A 23297-nucleotide genomic window follows, 5' to 3' on the forward strand; every position below is an offset into this window, starting at 1 on the left:
CCAGTTCATGCCTAGGAGCTTCCAGAACTCCCAATCCTGCTGTCATCACCATTACCTGGTCACCCAAAGGCTTGAGGAATGTGCTGCAAAAGCTGTTTTCATGGAAGATGCCCGTGCATGACCGCTTTTATTGGGGAGAAGCTGCTGCACATCAGCTTCCACATGACCTGACAGACCAGGACCCTGTTCCACTGGCAAAGAGACCAAGACAGCTGGGGATCTCGTCCTGCTGCAGCCTTCATCTGCCTTTGCAGCCATTGAACGTCTAATATCCTCTTCCATCTGCTCCGCCATTGAGAACTCGTAGACCCATGGCTGGGGGCTGGCTAGGCTTATTGTAGTGGCAACCTGTACTCGCCATGTCACTGCACCCTCACAGGATATATGTGACTTTTCAGGACTTTTCATGCCCAGTCTCCCTGGTCCCAAACCAGCCACCATTAATCAGTGGAAAGGTTGCTCTGCAACTTGGATTTGTTCCCTCAAAGCCCCAAACAGCATCCTGAAAGGGGTGCATGACAACCTATTCACCCTGAAGTAAATGCAAGGGTTATTTGTTTGAGCCAAGCTAAGTCCTTTTAGACTTAAAAACAGGAACCCTGCAGAAAGCATTATAAAGTTATAATTATAAACCATAAACCAAGGTTGTAATTATATTTCCTCATCCCTTTACAATGCCTTATATAAGCCAAGAGAGCTACAGCCCAGATGGGGAGATCCTGGTGAGCAACCGCCTGAGGACAAAAGCAGCTATGCACTAACTGTCCCTCCTCTTACAGAAAAAGATAATTTTTTTGGCAATTTCTTAGCTGGTCTAATAAGAGGTATCATTTTGGAACCAAGAGTCCTCGACTTCTGCATTTCTCCTCTCACAGGGCAGTCAACCTACCAATACCTTCTGTGTATGCGCATGCGCAAGCCGACCGCCTCCTTGTTTAAGCCCGCCGGGTCTTCCGCCCATGCGCACTTGGACTAAGCTCGCACTTACTGGTGCTGTCTGCGCATGCGCAGACCGAACAACTAACCCTGCTTGGCCCCAACTGGCGCCTTCTGCGCATGCGCTGCTCGTCCGGCAGGCGCACGCGCACTACAGCTCTCCAGCTTCGCTACGTCTATTCCCCGCCCCTTCCACATCCGGGTCCTCGTGGCAGGCTACGGCGGCGGGCAGGGGGAAGGGAAGGGACGGGGTAACGCCTGCGCAGTGGCTGGCAGGTCCGGCGCGCCACTGCGGGGCATTGTGGGAACGAGGCGGCTGTGCCCCGGCGGAGGGTGGCGGTGAATCCTCCCGGCCGCTCACAGCAGTGTCGAGCCGCTTCCCCGCCCCCTCCCGCCGCGCCCCCTCCCTGCGGCCCGCTGCGCGGATTTAAAGGGGCAGCGCCCCGGCGCAGGCCATGCCGAACTTCTGCGCCGCGCCCAACTGTACCCGCAAGAGCACGCAGTCCGACCTGGCCTTCTTCCGCTTCCCGCGCGACCCGGCACGGTGAGGGGACCCCCGCCCCGCCCGCCGCGCCCCTCCCCCTCCTCCCGGGGCGGGGGAGTGTGACAAGAGTGACACTGGCCCAGGTGGGAGGGGGGTGTGGGTGTGTGACACTGGCCCAGGGGGCACTTAGGAGGGTGACAGGCCGGTGGGGGGTGTGTGTGGCAAATGTGCTGTGTGTATGGGGTGGCAGCCGTCACATCCAGTCAGCAGGGGCACTTGTGAGCCTCAGACTGAGGCGGGGGGGGGCGTGTACGTGCATGTGTGTATGTGCATGTGAAACCCTGCCCCAGATGGGGTGGGGGGAGGAGAGTGAGAGAGAGACACTGGCCCAGGTGGCGGGCTGGGGGAGCGGGTTTCTGTCAGGCAGCACCCTCATTTGGGAGGGCACTGATGATAGCCCATGGTGTTGAGGTGGGGGGTGGGGTAACAGCCAGCATATCCATTCAGGGCAGGAGGGGGTGAATGTGATGGGCAATGGCCCAGAGCGAGGTGTGTTCATGGGAGTGTATCAGTGTGGGCACATTTGACAAAGCGTGGTTCAGGGGTGTGTGTGTGTGTGCATGATAACCAGTACCCATTCGGGGAGGGCATGTGTGAGCCCGAAAGTAGGGCAGGAAGGGGCCAGGCAACATGACAGTCCGTGAGCCTGAGGGTGAGGAGTGTGTCCTTGCAGACAGGAGCCCAGGATGTGGGTGTGCATGTGTGTAACACATGGCACTTCGATTCGGGAGCACCGCTGAAGGAGAGAAGCAGGACAAACCATGGCCCATGTGGCAAAAGTGGTTTGGAGTTTGTGTTTGTGCTTGTGCGTGTGTGTGCCCGCACGTGTGTGACAGTGGCACAGTTGAGGCAAGTCAGAGTCATGCTGAGATATAAAAGCTGTTGTGTGTTTATCGTAAGACCAGGTGCCTGCAGGGGCTTCTTGATAAGTCAGGAACACAGCTCGCGCTCTCTCAGGCCTCTGACTCCAGTTAGTCTCCCCAATCCTAAGGGATGAATTCTCTCAAGTGTCTTTGTAGCAGTCATTTCTTGAGCCTAAGTAATAAATATTTCAGGCTAAAATCCTCCCTGATCTGGAGCATGTCACTTCTGTGTCCTTTCCCTGGGATTCCTTGGACCTGATTTTCAGTTTTGTGAACATCCATGGGGATTGTAGGAGTTCAGGATTTCTAAACACCTGTCCCAGGCTGTCTCGGTTTGAATATCCTAAAACGAAAGCATGCATGAACTGTGACTACTTGCATACAATGCCTTCTGTCTAAATACAGCTTGCAAAGCCCGGGAGTGTATCCATGTCCGTCTTGTACTTTAATATAGCAGTGGGGTGGATGCGTGAGTCAAAACAGATAATGGTCTATTGAGGACATCTTTATGGTCTGCTCCTTGAATCCAGGTGGCCTGTGTCCTCCTGAGAAGCGTACTTGTGAACTACATTGGTCCAATATAATTAAGAAGGTGGCTGCAAGTCCTAAAAAATGGAAGAGATTTGGGGTTGTCTGTACTTGTTAGCTAACTTGCTAGGAGCCCTTGTTTAACTTGGTGCCAGCCAGGTTTTGTAATCAGCATGGTTTATAACAGGCACAGAACAGCCTAATGCAGGGGTGGGTAATTATTTCAGGTGGAGGGCCACTTAATGAGTTTTGGTGAGCTGTTGAGGGACAAACATGCACAGTCTTTCAGAAGATACCATTTTAACAATTTGTAGATAAAAAATAAATCGTATATTAAAATCAGACATCAACTATAACACAATTTTATTTCAAAAAAATTCTGGCCATGGCCACCCTCGCAGTGTTATGCGTGAGGCTGAGCCAGTGCATACAGCTTCCCGGTGGGGCTGTCTTTCCCCCACTCAGCCCCCCGCAGGTGGCTACTAGTTGTGCCAGGTGGGTGGACGGTGGCTGGGAGTTGGAGCCCTGTGCACTGGGGTAGGAGTCACCCAGCTGCAGCTTCCCCCTTGCTCACCACCACTTCCCCACCCTATCTCCTGCCCAAAGCAGCACAGCTGGGGCAGGTGGAAGAAGAGCCACAGGAGGTAGTGGGAACCGAACAGTACCCAGGTAGCTGCAGTAGTCCTAGTGGGAAGCGGTGCATACTGGCAGGGGCTGGGTCCAGCTGGCATGCAGGAATGCAGCACTGGTTGCCCTGGGAAGGAACAGGCCAGACTCGGCCCCATCCACAACACTGCAGGGACAGCCACAGGCCAGATGCAGTCAATTGGTGTGTGCCTGCCAGCGGGCCAGATCCAAATGGTTAGTGGGCCAGTTCCAGCCCACGGGCCGTATTTTCCACATTCCTTGCTTAATACATAAAGAGGGGGGAACAATCCCCAAAAACGTCTACAGTGCTGTAAATAGTTTTTTGGGTTTTTGTTTTGTTTTGGTTTTTTTGACTGCTTACTGCTGAACACGTGTTGAATGGATGCTTTCCGATTTGCTAATATAGAAGTGCTTTTTTAAAAAGCATTTTATGCTAGATATTGCCATGTTAGGAAGTGACTGTCATTGTCTTGACTATGTGTCAAAATATCAGTGCAGTCATTGATAGTTATTCCACATGGAAGTTACTAGTTATCTTGAAAGGCTTCAGAGGAACGGTATTTTTATTAGGAGTGTGCAAAGCTTTGGTCGCTGGTTTGATTCAGCAGAGATTTGACCCAATTCGGTGGCCGAAGCTGAATCGAATCAGGAGACCCTTTAATCTCTCTGAATCAAATTGGAACCCTCTGAGTTGATTTGGAGAGATTCGATGATTCGACCATGGACACAGTTTTAAGTGAGGGGGGGGGGGTCCTACATACCTCAAGGTACCAGGGGACTCGTGAACACCAAGATGGTGAGATGGATGGAGCGTCCCATGGGAGTGCAGGAGGGTCCCCAGCATGCTCGGCAGCGGACCTGCAAGTGGACTAGAAGCACTTCCAGGTTCACTGTGGAGCATATGGGGGACCTCCTCTTGGGTCTGAGATGGACGTGGGGTCCTGCTGCGGCTGATTGCTGAGCCGAGAGGGGCACAAAGGGGGGCCCCCCATATGCTTGGCGGCAAGCCCATAAGTGGACTGGAAGTACTTCCAGGTCTGCTGCTGAGCATGCAGGGGGCCTCCCTGCACTCCTGTGGGACACTCCATCCACCCTAGCATCGTAGCGTTCACGAGTCACACCTGGTACCTGAAGGTATATATAAAAAATAAAAATAAAATTTGAAGCTGTATCTATGGCTGAATCCCTGATTATCTGAATCAGCATTGAATCTTTAGATTTGAATTCGGCCAAATCAAATCAGGACAGTGATCCGAATCAAATCACTTTTCCCTGAATTGTGCCGAATTTGTCTTGAATATGGCCCACTTTACACACCCCTAATTTTTATGTCAGTTGAAATGGTTCAATGCCGGCTTAAAGTGAATGCTGTGCAAGGTTCAGTATTAACTTGGTTTTAAGTAGATTGCACTGTTCTTGGCATTTAAAAATTTGCTGGTACAAGATACCAAGGTATTTCAAATTCTGCACAAAAACAAAATTGCACATGCTTTGATGCGTTCTTATCTTTAGCAGCGTGTAACTTCTCAGCCTCTCTAGCTCAGATCTAGTACTACCTTCCTTTTAATCAAAAAAAAATTCTGAAAAACTGACATTTTATGACTTCAGTATGATTTGTCTTGGATTTTGGCAGAGATAGTTAGGCTGCGTACCCTGGCTTGGGCAGAAATGTGCTCATTATGGTAGTAAAAAGTGTGATTTATTTGCAGAACTGTGAACTTTGGAAACATGGGCTCAAATCTGCACAGATGTAGCACTTACCCTCAAGGGTGCATCATACATGCAAGCACATGCGCTTGTAGCAGCTCAAATAGATGCAATGCAAATTTGAGTCGGGCTTTTTGCCTCAGTGCACGTGCTTGGCCATGCATTTTGTAGTAGAGCAAATTATGCCACTTACGGCAAAATAACTCTGCCTGGCTCCTCCCAGATCTGCAGCCAGGGGGAGCTAGAACCCAGGGCCAGCACCTGTGCTATCCCCAGCAGTAAAAAAACCCTGCCCTGTCCTGGCCCCAGCAGTACAAAAAGCTTCCCTTGCAAATAGCTCAGGGCTACTTGCTTTCAGGAGCTCCTGGGGCCCAGCCAGTTGGTACCTGGGGACACTACCCCTTGTGCCAGCTGGACTGCTGAAGCAGCCCTGAGAATTCCCAGTACCCTCTGCCCACTGCAGCAGTCTAGCAGTGGGGGTTGCCACCTGGCTGTCACCTGCTGTGCACCTGCCAGACCCAGATGGGGACTGCACACCCAGTAGAGGCATCTGCCCCTTTGGGCCAGCTGCCAGTGGGCTGTGGCTGCAGAGTTGGCCTTTGTGTGGCACTACTGGCACGTGTGCCCCTGCCCGGGCGTCTGGGCAGCTATCGTCCAAAAGATGTTCCGGGTGTGGTGTCCTGTTTTGTACTGTCAAAGCATGTCCTCCTGGCCCCGTTTGGCCAGGAAGTCAGCCACAGCCAACTGGGTCCAAGGTGCCAGCTCTGAGCAGGCAGGGTCCTGCCACTGGCCTCCCTAGCAGGAATTCTGGTGTTTCCTATTGGAAAACTGAAAAATCCCTTATGAAAAAAAATCCCAAAGTCACTCTGTAAAATACCTCAAAATCCATGTTCCTCCACAAGTAAAACAAAAGACCACTATAAAGAGAGAGAGGGAGACAGACAGCCATCATTTGGGCAGTGTTTTGTTGATATATCTACAGTGTTAAAGCAGTGTGGAAGCCTACCAGTATCTGTATCATAATAATAAAGTGAACTCTAAATACATGTATTCATGAAACATGAATATATAGTTTGCCCCCGCCCCCCCGCAAGGCCTACATGACCCACCCCAGCCCCCTTGCTTGCTGCCTCACCTGGCCCCATCCCCTGCCAGCTGCTGCAGCCCCCCCCCCCCACTGATGGCTGCCCCAACCAGCCCCACCCCCTGCTCCCCCAGGCCTGGGAAAAATGGGATTGGGAGGCGTGGGGGGGGGCAGCAGGAGTTGGGGGTGCTGGGGGAGCGGGTAGGGCCTGCAGGGGTCCACCCCATAGTCCCCTCCCCCCACCCCCTTCAGCCCCCCTGACCTCTTACTTATGGCACCAGAGGGGCTAACCATAAAGACACTCTGACAGCCAGAGCGTCTCCGTGGAGGACCCAGCCTCTAGTTGCCCCACTTTTTTTTTTTAACTTCATTTTTTTTAGATCCCTGGATATCCAGGGGGTCTGAGTTTTTCCCCACACTGCAAGTTTGCAACGCGGGGAACGTTTTTTCATTCCCGTACATGCCTCTTGCCCCACCTCAAAGGAGTTTGAGACGGGGCAAGAGGCACATGCGCACTCATCTGGACGTGTCCACAGTGTACATAATTGCAACAAAATTGGTGAGCTTCTCATTGCATGAAGTCAAGCACATTGATTTTTGCAGCATCAGGGTTATGATGCCTTTAGCTGAGGCTTGGGTTCCAACTGAAAAAGATTAATAGGAAGAGGCTAGAAAAGCTTTTTGGTGTCATTTATTAAAATGTAAGGTATCTTGCCATTTTACATTTGGTTTTCATAAAAACCCCTTTGCGAAGAAACTGTTTTCATTTAATACTTCAAATTTTGTTACTTTTATATTCTATTCCATATTTTATTAATAGCGAAGTCCTACCACATAAATGCCACTGCGACTCACCCAAAAAGGTGGGAAGTTGGTGTTGTAGGATACAAGCAGTATACCTTCATGACTGCTGTCACAAATTGTTGATAGCATAGTCATAGGTTATAAAACCAGAAATGACTGCATTGTTTATTCTGTTGTCTTGCATAACACAAGTTGTAGGACTTTCTTGAATTAATTTCTCTTTGAATTACAGCATTTCTTGTAGTTAAAAATGTATCATTTTGATTGAAAAACTTCCAGTTATACGTGTTTTTCCCCGCCTGGAGTATTCCCAAACAAAAAAAGGTCTTACTCTAATGAAGTTCTCTAATAGTAAAAGAAGACAAATGATTTTCACATGCAGTCAGTAGATTGTTTTTCCCCTTAAACAAAATGGTCCTTTACACTTCCATGAGATGTGTTATTTCTGAAGAACTACTGACTTGTAAATGTTTGTGACTGAAGAAAAGCTCTTCAGATCATAAGAATGTCAAACTAGGGAGCAGAGAAAACCCAAGCAGGTCTTGTCTGTGCCAAATATTTTGTCAGTAAAGAACTTGGGAAACAGTTCTACCTGACCATAGACGTCCAGTGGACACAATTATTTTTCTTATAAATGCTATTGAACCACATGTGTTGGCATCTTTCTGTACTAAGTTAATGGTTACGTCTGGCTGAACTTGAAAGACAGTCTTGTACTTTCTGAAGCCTCCGTATTCATTGATTAGGTACTTACTGGCAGTCTTGATTTATAAAAATCCATTTTAACAGTAAACTTGTTAGCGTGGCTTGCTCACAGATAAGAACAATCTGTCTAAGCCTTTCTACTATCCACAAGGTTTGAACCCAAGAAATAACACTTTAAATCCTCTTGGATGTGATCCAGAAGTTATTGTATGGGTCTCATCCAGTTCTTTTGACTGCACATACAACGGACTGCCTCGCACTGCTTATGTGGACTGATGGAGGTGGCAAGGCCTAGATCCACAAAAAGGGATAGATGTCAAGTCCAGGAGGTTTGGTGGAATGATAGTGTGCCCAGCCCCTGTTCCTGCCTGAGTTTTCACCAGTCAAGTTCCCTAGGTGCCAGGGGTGCTGATTCTCTGTGCCCAAAACTTCTGCTATTTGGCAGAGCTAAGCAGTGCAGCCTACATATACAGAGATGCAAACAGTTTGCTGCAGATTGAAAGGGGCTTTTGTTCTGCAGTAACTGCTTGTTAAGTGAAGGCTAAACCATGGTAATTTAGCCCCTATCAAAGATATGCATGTTTCTCATTTTAGCATCCACTTATGCTAGGGTAAGAATATGCAGACACACTGACAACCAGAGCAGCTGACACAGTAAAGCCTTGCCCACTTTTTCCTATTGATAAATAGTTTGACTGTACCCTGAGCCCAATTGGGATCCACAGTCTGGGGTTTCCTACACTTAAGTGCTATAAACCAGATTGCTAGTGGTCTGCCCTGTGTTTAGGGCCAGCTCATGAGCCTGCCGAGCTGGGCCAAGAGACGGTGTCAGGAATCGAGCTGACCGCCCAGCAATAGACACTTTAGTCAACGCTATGCTAGAAGTCAGGATCCAGGAGGTTCAAAGAAATAGCCAGGACAGAGAATTAGCCTGAAGACAAGGCTGTGGCCAGAGTTCAAGGCATGAATTGGAACAGAGGTAAAAGTAATAGAGCAGGAGCTGAGGACAAGGCTGAGAGCAGGGTCCAGGACACTAGCCAGGACTCAAAACGTGGACCAAGGCTTTGCTAGGAATAGTGAGTTCAGGCCAACAGTTCCCATTGTCCACGAATGCCTGAACCTTATGGCTTTAAGACTGGGGTGAGGACACCGTCTATCCAGTTGAGGCTGGGTTTGCAGGTAAAGAAGTCTTTTAAAAATAGATATTAATGATGCCAAAAAGTGTTGATTTTTATCTCTTTTTGATGGATATGCACACTTTTAAATAACAGATGACCTTTGTTATAGTAATTCTTGCAAAGTCAGTCGTGTGTGCCAGTTTCAAATTCCTTGGCAAAGACTTGATTAAATGGATCCATTGAGAGAAATGGAAAGCCAGTTAATCGTGCCATATCCACAAGAAGAAGCATTGCCTTGCAGATGTAATAGAGGTCTCATTAATAATGAGACTTTTCCCAGGCCCTGTGATGTGAGTACAGAAATCAAGTGAGTAGCTTTTTTGGGGTTTTGGAGATGAAACAAAAACAAATGTTGTAAAATGTACATAGCATGTGCTTATTGAAGACTTATTTCAGACCTATATAGTACTTTGGGCTCCTGATCCATTTGTATAGACCCACTGTTGAAATATTGTATTTTATTGTTTGAAGATTGACCTCAGGATCAGGGCTGGCAATAATAAATAAAAATTATTGAAAGTCGTGATTTGTGCTTTTAAAAATCTACTTGTCAGGTTTTCCAAGAGAGTTAACTAGTTTATCAAACCAACCTTCTTTCAAGAATAAAGTGCCAGCAAGTTGGCACTTGTGAGGAACTGCCCAGAAGATTATTATGCTTATGTCATTCAGATGGAGCAGTACTGATAAGGAAGAAAAGGTGCAATAGTGAGCTTATGAGGTGCTGGTACTCAGAATAAGACTAGAAGAGTGGCTCTTAAAAAGAGTTTAAAATACCTTCATTGGGATCCTATTTTTGCCTAATTCTTTTTCCCTATTCATTGGAAGATGAAGAATATCCCACCCAGCACCCTGAAAGTGATTAAAAGTTGAATGCAGACACTAATGAAAAAAAGCTCTTTGTGGCAACCAAGTCAGAAATAATAGATTATTTTAGTTTGTTTTAAAATATTTGATGAGCTAATTTTTGTTTTTGTACACAGATGTCAGAGGTGGGTGGAGAACTGTCGAAGAGCAGATTTAGAAGATAAAACACCAGATCAGTTGAACAAGCACTACAGGCTATGTGCTAAACACTTTGAGACGTCTATGATATGTAGAAGTGTAAGTAAAAGGAAATAATTGTCCATTTTATAAACATAACTAAATTTATTTCCTGCTGAAAGTTTTCAGTCTTGTACCCAGATTCCATTTTTTACTTTTACTAAAATTGTATTCTGCACTGGAGAGAGCAAGCCTGAAATGAGTAACATGTTTTAGCATCTGAAGCAAGCTGGTGATATTTTTGACTGATCCCACCCAACACAATGAAAAAGGAGAATCTTGGTTTTACACAGACTATAATTAGTGGGAAAAATCTGCTGTCTAATGGATATACATCACTAGCCCTTCACCCATATAGTGCAGAATTTACAACATGGGATTTAGAACAGCCAGTATATAAGAGAGCGTGCTCCTAGGGGCTGACTACATTCAGAATGGCTTTCCGTGAAATCCAGATGGACTGAAGTGGTTTTTAATTATGGCACATTGACAAATGATCAGCTGTATCTAGTTACTAACAGAACATAACCAGCTTAATTGACTTCCATTTTCACTGTTCCCCCTATATAATACTCTACTTAATATTGAAATAGCTCCTGCAAAACTCGGAAAATCGTAGAGCAGTAGGGCTAGAAAAATATTCCATGTAGAAACACTTTCTGTCAATTTGTAGAGCTGTTTGTGTAGAAGGAATATCTGGTTTTGCTTGCTTTTTGTTTGGAAATGAAAATAATGTTCTTTTTGGTATGATCTTTTTCACAGCAGTCAGTAACAGAGAATATCACTTTTTTGGATCAGGGAGTTGAATTTTTTTCACGGAGGAAATTTTTATTCATCCCCAGTAAAAATGAGGAAAGAAGCATGTTAGTGGCAGAATGTTTCTGCATAAGTAAACCCTAATGTAACATAAATAAAACATTTTAAATACATAATATTAAGCTAAACGCTACACTGTAATGGGGAGGGAGTTGATGTAATCTAAACAAAAAATACAGTTCAGTGCTTTATATGACAGTGATTGGTCTCTTATTTAAATTTTTCCTGGTTATGCCTGAAATGCAAACTACATAGCATTTTACTTATTTATAAAAATCAAAATGAAAATACCTGGAAACTAACTATCCTGAGCTCTGTCCAAGTTGAGTACAAAGTGTGCATATGGTAAGGAAAAAAAAAAAAGCCCAAACTCTGAAACTTATGGTTTTTCATTTGTTGCGCTTGGGCAGAAAGAACCTTTCAAATAAATGTCTGATCTAAATCTTTCTCTCCATGTAGAGTCCTTACAGAACAGTTTTACGAGATAATGCTGTGCCAACCATATTTGACCTCACCAGCCACTTGAACAATCCACACAGCAGACACCGAAAGAGAATAAAAGAGCTGGTAAGTTGTTGGTTTGTTTGTTTTTTTATTAAAAAAAATTCTGCATGCTGAAGGAGCAAAAGTAAATTTGTGTAGAAAGGCCTAAATAAGAGTTGTATCTTGCATTTGTCTGTTTCTGAACATCATCAAGAAAATATCAGAGTAGATGGTATCAAAGTGATTTTAAACGTCAAATGCTACGCTAATATATCCTATTGTATACGAGGGCAAAGAATGACATTTACAGGGCAGAGGGGTGTTACTTAAGAGCTCAGTATTATTGCAGTGACAGCTAGAAGAATGATTTGATACCTCTTACTACTTTTATAGATTTTCAGTTGTATGTATATTCTTTCTGTATGTGGATAACATAACTTCCTGTGGAGTCTCAAGTTCTGAACTTAGGAGAAATCCAGAGCTGTTTCTTTTGGGTGGGGTTAAGGATTTTTTGTAGTGGGTGTTGGTTTTAAGGATGTGGTCCCCCAAAAGAAAGCAGCTTCTCCCAAATTAATGGCTTGCTAATGGCTCCACTGTATGTTTCGCAGAGAATCTGACTGCAGGTTCTGTGTTGCTCTGTTTATGCTGGAAATAAAGAAGAATTCAGCATCTTCATTTTGTTTTTTTGTTTAGAAGCCAGTTATAATGTTTTTTTGTATACAAACACTGCTTTACAGATTTCGGATAGTTACTTACCAATGATCAAAATCTAGAAAACTTGAGGTGAAAGATTTCTGTTGCATTACTTGGTGCATCTCCCTATCAGAATATATATATATTTTTTGTATCGAGTGTGTTTTCTAGTGCTTTTTTAAGCAAAGATTTGGATGAAGTTCCTAACAAGTAGGGAAAGCTTTGTTGTTAAGAGAATCTATTCCACCATAAAGTAGAGTAACAGGCCTTCAGATGGGGGTTGCTGTTTCCTCACAGGGTTTTTTAATAATGTTAGGGGCTGGAAGGGAACTTACAAGATCATCGAATCCAACCCCCAAATTTTCAGGGTCATGTTTGACAATTTTCCTTCTCAATATTTAACACTTGTCTAATAAGTATACCTGTTGTTATAAATATAGAACTCTTTTTGAGGCAGCCACTCAGATCCTAAACACGGCTGTTTCTTATTACTCTAACAGTGTATTACTACATACCATACGTTATCATTAATTTTTTTTTCCCTTAAGAGTGAAGATGAAATAAGGACTCTGAAGCAGCAAAAGAGTAAGTGATCAGTATATTTGAGTTCTTAGAGGTGTTCAGCGCTTTGGTACATCAGTACTTAAGACAAATAATTGAGTATGAAAAACATAACTAAAATTGTATAAAGTAAGGGTAGCTAAACCACTATTGGGCATGAAGTTCCACATATCCAAACTCTCCAAATAGTGCTCCCCATTTACACTGACAATTAGATTAGAAAAAGCTTTTGTGCTCTCAAACTGCAATACATCCATGATGCTTTGAGTAAGGAGAGGTAGATATCCATCCCCTTTTTCTGTGTGAAATCTAACACTTGTGGGTTTTTTCGGTTTTTTTGTAGTTGATGAAGCTTTGGAACGAGAGCAGGCAACTCAAGAACTGAATGAGAGCAACACTCAGAATGCTGTTTCCGAGGAAGGAGGAGAAGAACAAGAAGAGGAAGCTGCTCCTTTAACTCTGGAAGAAAAGGAAAACAAAGATTACCTTAAATCTTTATTCGAAATTTTGATCCTCATGGGCAAACAGAATATTCCTTTGGATGGCCATAACACTGATGAACTCCCAGAAGGCATCTTCGCACCAGAAAATTTTCAGGCTCTCTTGGAATGCAGAATAAACGCTGGAGATGAAATCCTGAGGAAACGGTTTGAGATGACTGCGGTCAATCTTGAATATTGTTCTAAAGCGCAACAGAAGCAGATGCTTGAGATCTGCGAGAGCTGTGTGAGAGAAGAGACGCTAAGGGAAGTACGGGACTCCCACTTTTTTTCCATCGTTACTGATGAGGTGGTTAATATACAAGGAGAGGAACATTTACCAGTTTTAGTGAGGTTTGTTGATGAGTCTCATAATCTGAGAGAAGAATTTGTGGGGTTTTTGCCTTATGAGGCCGATCCTGAAGTTTTAGCTGTAAAGTTTCATACGACTGTTACTGAAAAATGGGGTCTGAACATGGAGTACTGCCGAGGTCAAGCCTATATTGTTGCCAGTGGATTTGCTTCCAAAATGAAAGTTGTAGCTACAAGACTTTTAGAAAAGTACCCACAAGCTGTGTATACGCTGTGTTCATCTTGTGCCTTAAATGTCTGGTTGGCAAAATCTGTCCCTGTTGTTGGTGTTTCTATAGCGCTTGGAACAATAGAAGAAGTTTGCTGTTTTTTTAATCAGTCGCCACAGTTACTAGCAGAATTGGACAATGTAATTGCTGTTCTTTTTCAGAACAATGAGGAAAAAGGTAAGGAGCTGAAGGAGATCAGTCGTTCTCAGTGGACAGGCAGACATGATACTTTTGAGGTTTTGGTGGACTTAATGCAAGCCCTGGTATTATGCTTGGATGGGATCAGCAGTGATACGTTGGTCAGGTGGAGCAACTGTATTGTTGGTCGAGCATTTGTACTTTCAAGTGCATTAACAGACTTTGATTTTGTAGTCACAGTTGTAGTGTTGAAAAACATTCTGTCTTTTACGAGAGCCTTTGGGAAAAATCTCCAAGGGCAAACGTCAGATGTGTTCTTTGCTGCTAGTAGCTTAACAGCAGTGTTGCATTCTCTAAATGAAGTGATGGAAAATATTGAAGTTTATCATGAATTTTGGTTTGAGGAAGCAACGAATTTGGCCACAAAGCTGGACATACCAATTAAACTCCCTGGGAAATTTCGCAGGGCACAGCAAGGTAATTTAGACTCTGAAATAACATCAGAAAACTATTACAAAGAAACTCTTAGTGTTCCAACTGTGGAGCACATAATTCAGGAGCTAAAAGATATATTTTCAGAACAGCATTTAAAAGCTCTTAAATGTTTATCTCTGGTACCCTCAGTCATGGGACAGCTAAAATTCAATACCTCTGAGGAACATCATGCTGATATGTACAAAAATGATCTGCCTAATCCAGATACCCTTTCTGCAGAACTTCATTGTTGGAGAATCAAATGGAAACACAGAGGAAAAGATATCGAGCTTCCTGCTACCATTTACGAAGCACTTCATTTGCCAGACATAAAGTTTTTCCCTAACGTGTATGCATTGCTCAAAGTCCTATGCATCCTTCCAGTGATGAAAGTGGAGAAAGAAAAATATGAAGTTGGACGGAAGCGTTTGAAAGCGTACCTGAAAAACACCTTGACGGAGCACAGGTCAAGCAACCTTGCTTTGCTTAACATAAACTTTGATATCAAGCATGACTTGGATTTGATGGTGGACACTTACATTAAACTGTATCCAGATAAAGTAGAATTTCAGGAGGATTTTATTCCCTCCAACAATTCAGAAGTAACAGAAAATGCTTAACTACAAAAGTCTGTAGCCAGTTTGTTTTAAAAACTCTTTTTTGTATTCAGGATTTAACACACAGAGCAGAAGCTGTAACATGTATGTAATCTACCTTAATCATTGCAGTTGACCAGTCTGAGGCTTAAAGTTGTAACACAAGTGTTGGCCCGCAATCCAAGTTAAGTTTTGTTAAACCTAGTTAAAATATTATGTGGGGGGGGGGAAAAATGAACACACATGAAAACAAGCTACTAGGCTTCACAAAGGCAGTTCTCAAACTCTCCATCTGAATGACGTGACTAGATGCTCACTTATTTTGTCGCATTGGTTTTGGAGAAATAATGTGATTGCGGCAGATCCCATGGTCTGTTTCCTATTCATGCCCAAATGTTACAAAACAAAAACAACAAAAAATTAAATAGAACAAATCCATTACTAGAGATTTGTTTGTTTGAAAACAGTTTTAAAATGGTATATATTACTGCAGAGTGCATCAGCAGTCACACAACTGTCACTGCTGATTGTTTTCGCTACATAAAGTGAATATTAGTGAATATAGAGGTACATTTTTTTTTTTAAGGTACAGTGAAAGATCCAGCCTCTGAATTGCCTGGTTGTCATTTTACATTCCTTTCTGTGAGAATGCACAGTAATTGTTTTAAGGCGTTTAACAAGTCTGAATTAATATTTCAATGAATTAAAATCCTCAGAAATACTGACTTGTAAAGTTTATTCCGTAAGCATCTAAATCTGTTTTGTCCTGACTTGTACACAATATAGTGTATCTCTTGCCTCCATTCTACTTGTAAACCTACCCTGGAGAGATTACAAATAAGAGTTCATTGTTTGTCAAGAAGTGTTATGGAAAATATTGCTGTTATTTTTGGCGAAAGGAAACAATTTTTGTACAGCTTATTTCAATCTAAAATTAAAATGTGAATTTGGTTTTTAAGAAGTATTGATGTTTATTAGTAAGCCAGTGATTGTTGGTGAGTGAGAAAATGTTCTTTTATGAAGTGTTTTGAGTTCTGGTTTTGTTTTACATTGTTCCTACAAGCCTAATGAATGACATGTTGGATGGCAACACATTTTGTTCTTTAATTGATATGGGACTGGACCATATAATATCACTTTCCGTTAATATGTTATGCTATAATTGTCAGAGGGTTTTTTAAAAAATATATATTTTGGGATAACTAGAAGTGTAACCTTATTCAGTTTAAAATTTTGTTTTAAATGGAGACATTCATCATTGGCAGCCATCAGTCTCAAGACCATGGAGGTTGCACTTTTGGGTTATTGGGTACCACCACAGCTTCATGAGTAAACCGAGTCTGATGCGCGACAAGCAGATCCTTTAGCAAGTTGCACATAGAAACTCAATTCAGCCTGCACTGACAAGCTGAGTACCTCTTTTATCTTGCCTGCTTCTGACACCTTTTCTCTATCTCATCATTGACCTTTTCCATCTCAAAGTGATTAAAATGTAACTTCAGTTATAGTATCCACCCTGAGCTCCTGCCAGGTTTTGTAGTTCAGTATTTATGATCACACTCTTAATTCCACTTTTAAAAAGAATTCAAGTAAAATCAATTTTACTTTGAAAAGAATGTTTTCTCTCCCTGGTTGCAGTAGAAAAGACCCAAACAAATGGCAGGGAAATGAAAAACTACAGGAAATAATATGGCAGTTACATAGTCTCCAAATTGTTGCAATGTAAAGCAAACAGTATGAATAAGTGAAAGCTTTTTTTTCTTTTCCTAGGTGTACTTATTTTCCAAAAAGGCATTTGGAAGCATTTATTTTAGAGCTATAACTGTTGACTCTCAAAAAGCTCTAGCTTCTCTTCTAATGCCGTAGAGACTTCCCTAGTTTACCTCTTTAAACAATGCTATCTTTTCCTAATGGCATTCTTCCTGCCTTACACAGTAAAATGTTTCACTTAACAGTTTGTGTGTTTTTACCACTGAATTTAGGAACAAGAACAATCCCCAATCCCTTTCTGCCTACTAGCTTCTAAGGTAAGTGGCTCTTGCTTGCAGTGCCGGGAGCCCAGGTGATGGCAAGAGCTGGCCTGGTCTTGCCTAAGGGTGCTTGCCAGCCGGGCAGTGCCCTGTGCTATGTGCAGTTGCTGGGCATCTCTGACAGGAGCTGGCCGTTAGTGCCCCAACAGCCACTGTTGTGAGGGGGGCTGTGCACCATGTGGGGGACTGGGCAAATAGCCCACCTCTCCCACGTATTTGCCATTTTTAAACAGGGAGCACCAGAATCTGCTGGTGAGGCAAGTGCTGGGACCTGGGCAGAGGAGTCTGCCCAGGGCCAGCACCAGGTCCCCAGCTGGAAGATGGACTAGGTGGCTGATCCGGCCCTTTGGGGCCAGGAGGACACACTTCGGCAGTTCAAAGTTGGCCACTGCAAAGAGCACATCTTCTGGGTGACGGCTGCCCAGATGGCAGAGCGGGGGCACCAGAAGACATGACCACAGTGCTGCCTACTGTGCAGCCACAGCCCACTGGTAGCTGGCCTAGAGATGCAGGGAGCTCTGCTGCAGTGCTCATATCACAGCCCAGGTGGCTGTGTGGTCCTCGTCTGGGTCTAGCAGGCATGCAGTCATGGGGCCACAGGTCCAAAGGGGCAGATGCTGTCACAGGTGGCAGCAGGTCACAGTCAGGCAAGTGTTCTCCGTGGTGCAAGGGTGTGCTGCCTATGTGTGTGCTGCTCTGTTTTGGTTTTTTTTCACTTTGACCCCTGGATACCCAGCGGTCAAAAAAACCCATGGGGGGTGGGAAAATGGAGCAGCACGAGCACAGGCAGTGAACACTGATGAAAAGTGGAGCTGGGCCGTGCGCAACCATGCTGCAGCTGTCAGCCAGGCTCCACCCAGCAGTACCATCGCATCTGCGCCCCCGGGAGGCCCCCAGAACCCCAGGTAAGGCTCCTGGGGCCAGCACAGTGCTGACCTCAGGCTGCCCTACCATCCCCGGGGTAACCTGCCATGTGCCAAAGCGCATGTGGCACAGGCTTTCCCTGGGGACAAGCAGCAGTGCAAGGTGTGCCACTGCTACTTGTCCCTAGGGAACCAAATGTCTGCACTCATTTGGACTCATTTGGATGTGGCCAAGTGGCATAATTTGCCCCACACCAAAGTGCTTGTTCCAGCACATGCGCTGAAGCACAAATCCCCTGCACAAGTTTGTGCCGCTGCTGTTTGATCTGCTGCAAGCGCATGTGCCTGCATATGTGTGCAGATGTTTTAATGGAATATTTTTAGATGCTATGTGCACACTCTGACTCATGGTTGCAAATCAGTGTCAAGCACTATGTAATTATGGCCAAACTGAAGACTGAAACTTGCAGACTTCAAGTCCATGTTGAGTAGTGAGACTTCTGCTTAGTGTGTCAAAGGAAAGAAGCCGTGGCATTCTTTCATCACATAAAGGCAGGAGAGTAGGCAGGGTCCCTTCCTTGCAGGGGAAAGATCAGTGGGCTTCTGTGTAATAATTCAGTGGGACATGGATTGACATGCAACTTGCTTCAGTGACTTTCAGAGAAAGGCACATAGGATGTGACTGCAGCAGAACTAGAGCACTGCAGATGGCAGTAGAAAAACAACCTTTAAAAGGAAACAGGAAAAAAATGGCTAAGGATGAGTTCAAGGTTTGTTCTGAGCTGGAAAATTGTAAGGCTGTAAACTCTCCTCCCTTTTCAGAGACTGGGAGGCTATCGAGTTCAGTCCCCAGAACGCTTACTCAAAATTCAGATTGGATTGGAAAGCAATATGGCGAGTTGCCTTGCCCTGTCTCCCCCAACCTCTAGCTAGTCTGGCGTGCCCAGACTCTGATGCAGACAAATTTGGCTGTGGCGCTTTTGGGGGTGTTTTCTGCACGATCAAATGATCTGCCCATTGAAAACCTATTCAGCTGTGAATGCGGTGATTGTCTGCTTCTACTGTAATACGGAGAATATGATGTTCCTAGCTGATGGCTTGATTCCGATTTTGAGACTGTTTGTCCTAGGAATGTGCTGCTTTCCTTCCCTTTTCCTCTGGTGGTGTCAGATACTCAACTGCACTAGAGAACTCCCCTTGCACTTCACTGTTGGTCCTGTGGACAAATAATAGCATGGATGGAGCTTTTATCTTCTGGAATACCATTTCTGCTGCAGAAATCCTGTCCCTGTTTGCCTGCCAGAGCACTGCTGCAAAGAAGCGGAGATCCAGAACGGCTTAATGACTCTGGATGCAGCTGTCCTGTGGCTGACTGCACTTACAAGTTGCTGTGCATGCCGCAGCGCTCACAGCTGCCAGAAACGGCCAAATTACTTTAATGAGATGAAAATAAATCTCCTGGTTGGATCTGTTTCAAGAAACAATCACTGGTTTAAAAATAACAATAAGTGTGATCCCAAAGTAGGCTTAACGTTAGATAATTTCCAGCTCTTTATTGCTCCTTCCTTCCCCAAGGAAAATGTGTTTTACAGAATGTAGCGTGCATGCTACACTTCCACCTGTCTGATCTGTCTTAGCAGTGAGACGTGAAAAGAACCCAGCCTAGAATTCAAGGTGATGGTATATTTAAGAGTCTTCTAACAAATATTTGAAAATGCTCAAGTGTTTTCAGTGCTTAGTACAAGCAGTGCAACTGGCCTCTGTTTCACTGTGCACAGCCCTTAGAGCAGCACTCGTAATTAAATGGTGACTAGATCGGGAGTCAGGAGGCATCATAGGAAAATTAATATTTCCTTGTTAATGTGCTTATAGCAAAAAGATGTGTTAGTTTGTATGTTAACTCTACCAGATCTATATTCCCTTGATATAAGTTCTCTCACAGTGTCCCTGTGCCTCCCACTTTGCTTCAACCAACAGCACAACCGTCTTTAAAGGACAAAAACCATGCAAGCTGGATGAGAGGCACCAGCCCAGTCCGCAGTCCTATAGAACAGCCCTGGGAGCTGGATGTAGGTCAAAGGGCCAGTTCGGCACAGTACAGCGGGCAGTGTGTACCCAGGACCAGTCCAAGTACAGGCCAGCCCTGAGCACTGTCCATAACATGCACCAGACCAGCCCTTTGCTCCCAGCATAGTGTTCAGCATGGGTGACTGGTGCCTCCTGAGTCTGGGAGGGTACCCGCAGGCACCACCAATGACACCACCAATGGCATTGGAGCTGGGAGCAGAGCTGGCAAGCTTCTGCAGGTGCTGCTGTTGGCAGTGGCCCTGTTGGGAGGAGCATGTTCCCCCTGATGCCCCTCATATGTGTTGCCTGTGGTGTTCAGGGTGGTTCAATGTGCCCCACAGCAGCACATGGGTCCACTCTGAGACCCCCAAGCAGCACCAGGGGCCAAATGATAGGGCTCTGCATGCCAACACTCCTGATCTAGTAAGAAGGAGGAAGGGCAGACAGCACCGCTTCCTTTACCCTACACCATTAGCAGCAGCCCCACAGAGGATGAGTTAAGAGGAGATCACTGGACCTATTATCTCTTAGCTCCATGCATCTGTTCAGCAGTGCCTTTCTTCTCTGGGTGCTCTAGGAGATTAGGGAAAAAACATGTCTCCTTAAACTCAGCCTGCAATTTTTCCAAAGGCTAACAATTTGGTCAAACTGAAATCAGTTTCCATCACACTTAGAAGATGCTAAGGGCACTTAAACCACGAGTGTCCACATATTAAAGCTCACAAATTCATGCCAAGTGCCCTTTCCGCATCTCAAAGTTAGGCCACTTCAGGAGAGGGTTAACTCTGGGTGTGTGCTACCTAGCTGGTGTTAGGGTAACTTCAGTCTGCTCCGTGGCAATAAAACAAGCAATGCAGTCTTCCAGCATCCAGGATGCAACATTCCCAGCCTCCCTCCTCCTCCTAGCTGCACCCTTGCTTGCCAACCCTCTAGTGGCAAGTCAGAGCTGTGCAGGCAAGTGTGCAACTGCTCACAACACGTTCTGACTTGAATGTCACTTATTATTCTCCAGATTTAGCATGGCCAAAGTAGAACTTGTAACTTCACCCTTATAAGTAAAGGTTCAGAGCTATTTTTGTCTGTGCTTCATTTCACCTTAAAAATTCCAGCCACCCTGGCTCTGTTGGGGTCTTCAGAAGAAAATGACAACCCCCCCCCTTTTTTTTAAATATATGATGAACACTTGATTCCCCCCCATACACCCCAGCATATATCCTAACACTCCAGAATGGTTTATTGCTGAGATGCCTCCTTTGGTTTTCTATAAATTCATCTTAAGACAGAGATCAGGTCTGGCTAACATTCAGCTCAATAGGTGAAATGCTTTAGAGTTGCAAATAACTGAGAACAGGTGGTTAGAATAGAAATGGTTACAGCCTCAATTATAGCAGTTGAAGTAAACAGAGAAGGAATGGAAAAAAATCTAGGCTTTTGGTTGCCATAAAACGTTTTGATAGCAGAAGGGCCCGAAGCTGTTTCAGAATTAATCTGCGACTGCCTGTTGGTTTTGTTCAAAGTGTGTTCCTAGTTTCCTTAGCGACATTGTACTCCTTGCTCTTTGGCTTTGTCACAGTCTCTTTCCCAATTGGCAAGTGGTTATGTTGATTCATTAGTACGGGTGAGAATGAACAATCCCACCTAGTCTCAGTGCTATTAAAGTTGTCCCAGCGGATTCATCTGAAAATTGCACTAAGACAAAATGTAAATCTAACTTCTATTTTATTAATTCTAGGCCAAATCCATAGGATTGCCTTTGGTTGGACAGAATGGAAGATTTTTGTGGTTTCATAAGTAATAAATACAGCATTCATGCAATGTTATTATAGTTGCAGTCAGGGGCCAGAACAAAAATCATTATGTTAGGTGCTGTACAACAGAACCGGCTTTAACAAAGATGAGGCCCAGTGCAAAGTCATCATAGAGTATGCACAGGGGAGGAATTACTTGTGTGGGGAGGGGAATTATGAAAGCTGTAGCAAAACACATACTCCTCTGTTGCTAAATACACAACAATTGATTGTCTATACCTCCTGGAAATGTGCCTTATTTTAAATCATTGCTGCTACAAATATGTAACGCAGAGCTCAGTCATATATGAAATTTGGTATAAAATCAACAATATTAGGAAGTAGCATTCCTAATTGTGCAAAGGCAAGGAAGCCAAATTTATTTTGGCTTACCCTTTTGAGAGGGAGAATTAGTCAGATTGGCTTCATTACAAAGAAACCTTGTTTTGCAACCTACTAAATAGTCTAACGTTAGCATTGCACATAAAAGTCAGTATTCAGACACTGTAGGAAAGTACAGTGCATTTTAGTGTTGTCCTAAAATTTGAAATCAGCTATCAATTCTTGCATATGTTAAATGTTCCCTAAGAGAGGCCTTGGTTGGATGGTACATGTTTAAGCTAGCTCTGATTAAAAAAAAACATGATATGGTAGTCCATCTTCTGATGAACATTGTGTAGAAATACAGGATAAGGTCCTACAAGCTGATCTGCACAGCCACTTGGGAGCTCCCTGATGTGCTAATGTCTAGGTACACAGACCAATTTGCAGGATTCATCCTTAATTGCCAGTGTGATAATGATATATGGTTCTCAAGAAGCTTAGGCATGTGAGAGACTTGTACAAGGTACAATGCTTGTAAGCCAGACTGCAGAGTGCTTAACCACAAGGATAAGTACCTTGCTCCATGCTGAGTCCCACTGGTTTTACTGCCATAAGGTACCGTGCATTGAGTTTCACAATCTGGTCCTTGAGGAAATGAGAGGCTCATGATTTACTTGTTGGAGTTGTTTGAGCACCATCTATGTATTTATCCGAGTGAGAAAAAGTACTTTTAAAATCCCTTTTTGAAAACAAAACTAATGCAAAACCATCAGAGCCAGTTGTTGAGAAAAGAGGTGTTGTAGCCCGAAGCATTTCTTTTTGTTTAACAAGAAAATGTTTCTAAATCCTTCTTTTTTTCTTTTTTTTTAGTAAAAAACAACCAGGATTCATCTGTCTTGCAAGTATTGACTAGATTAGTGACTCTAATGAAAGGGGCAAGCTCATAGTAGAATAAACATCATTTGGTCCTATGGGATTTGACATTTTCTTTTCCCACATCCCACTGTACCTTTAACTGAAAGGGCTGAGATCTGTGTTGTAACACTACCAAAATACATGAGCAGAAAATCAGGGCATTTATCAGCTAGTTACTGCACCATACTGTCTGAAGGACTAAGTGTAAGTACTCAGCCAGGCACTTGTAAGGCTTTCTCCGAATACAGAACGAAATCTTCCAGATCACTGTCATAGTGAGAAGGCCAATGTGGTGCCTATCTTCAAGAAAGGGAGGAAAGTGGATCTGGCAAACTATAGGCCCATTAGCCTGACTTCTATCCTGGGGAAGATCTTAGAAAAGTTTATTAAAGAGGCCATCCTTAATGGACTGGCTGACGCCAACATCCTGAGGGACAGCCAGCACGGGTTTG

General features: G+C 44.2%; 1 protein-coding gene across 1 annotated transcript; it reads left to right on the forward strand.

The window, feature by feature from the left end:
* Positions 1–1166: 1166 nt before the first annotated feature.
* Positions 1167–15969, forward strand: THAP12 (THAP domain containing 12). Its single transcript, XM_090030745.1, has 5 exons — positions 1167–1480; positions 9978–10098; positions 11314–11421; positions 12579–12615; positions 12935–15969. Exons 1-5 carry the CDS (start codon positions 1392–1394, stop codon positions 14881–14883), a joined length of 2304 nt encoding a protein of 767 aa, XP_089886871.1. The 5' UTR covers positions 1167–1391; the 3' UTR covers positions 14884–15969.
* Positions 15970–23297: the final 7328 nt, after the last annotated feature.

The sequence above is a fragment of the Crocodylus siamensis genome, chromosome 1 (assembly GCF_052110815.1).
Source record: "Crocodylus siamensis isolate JL-2025a chromosome 1, ASM5211081v1, whole genome shotgun sequence".
NCBI lineage: Eukaryota > Metazoa > Chordata > Crocodylia > Crocodylidae > Crocodylus > Crocodylus siamensis.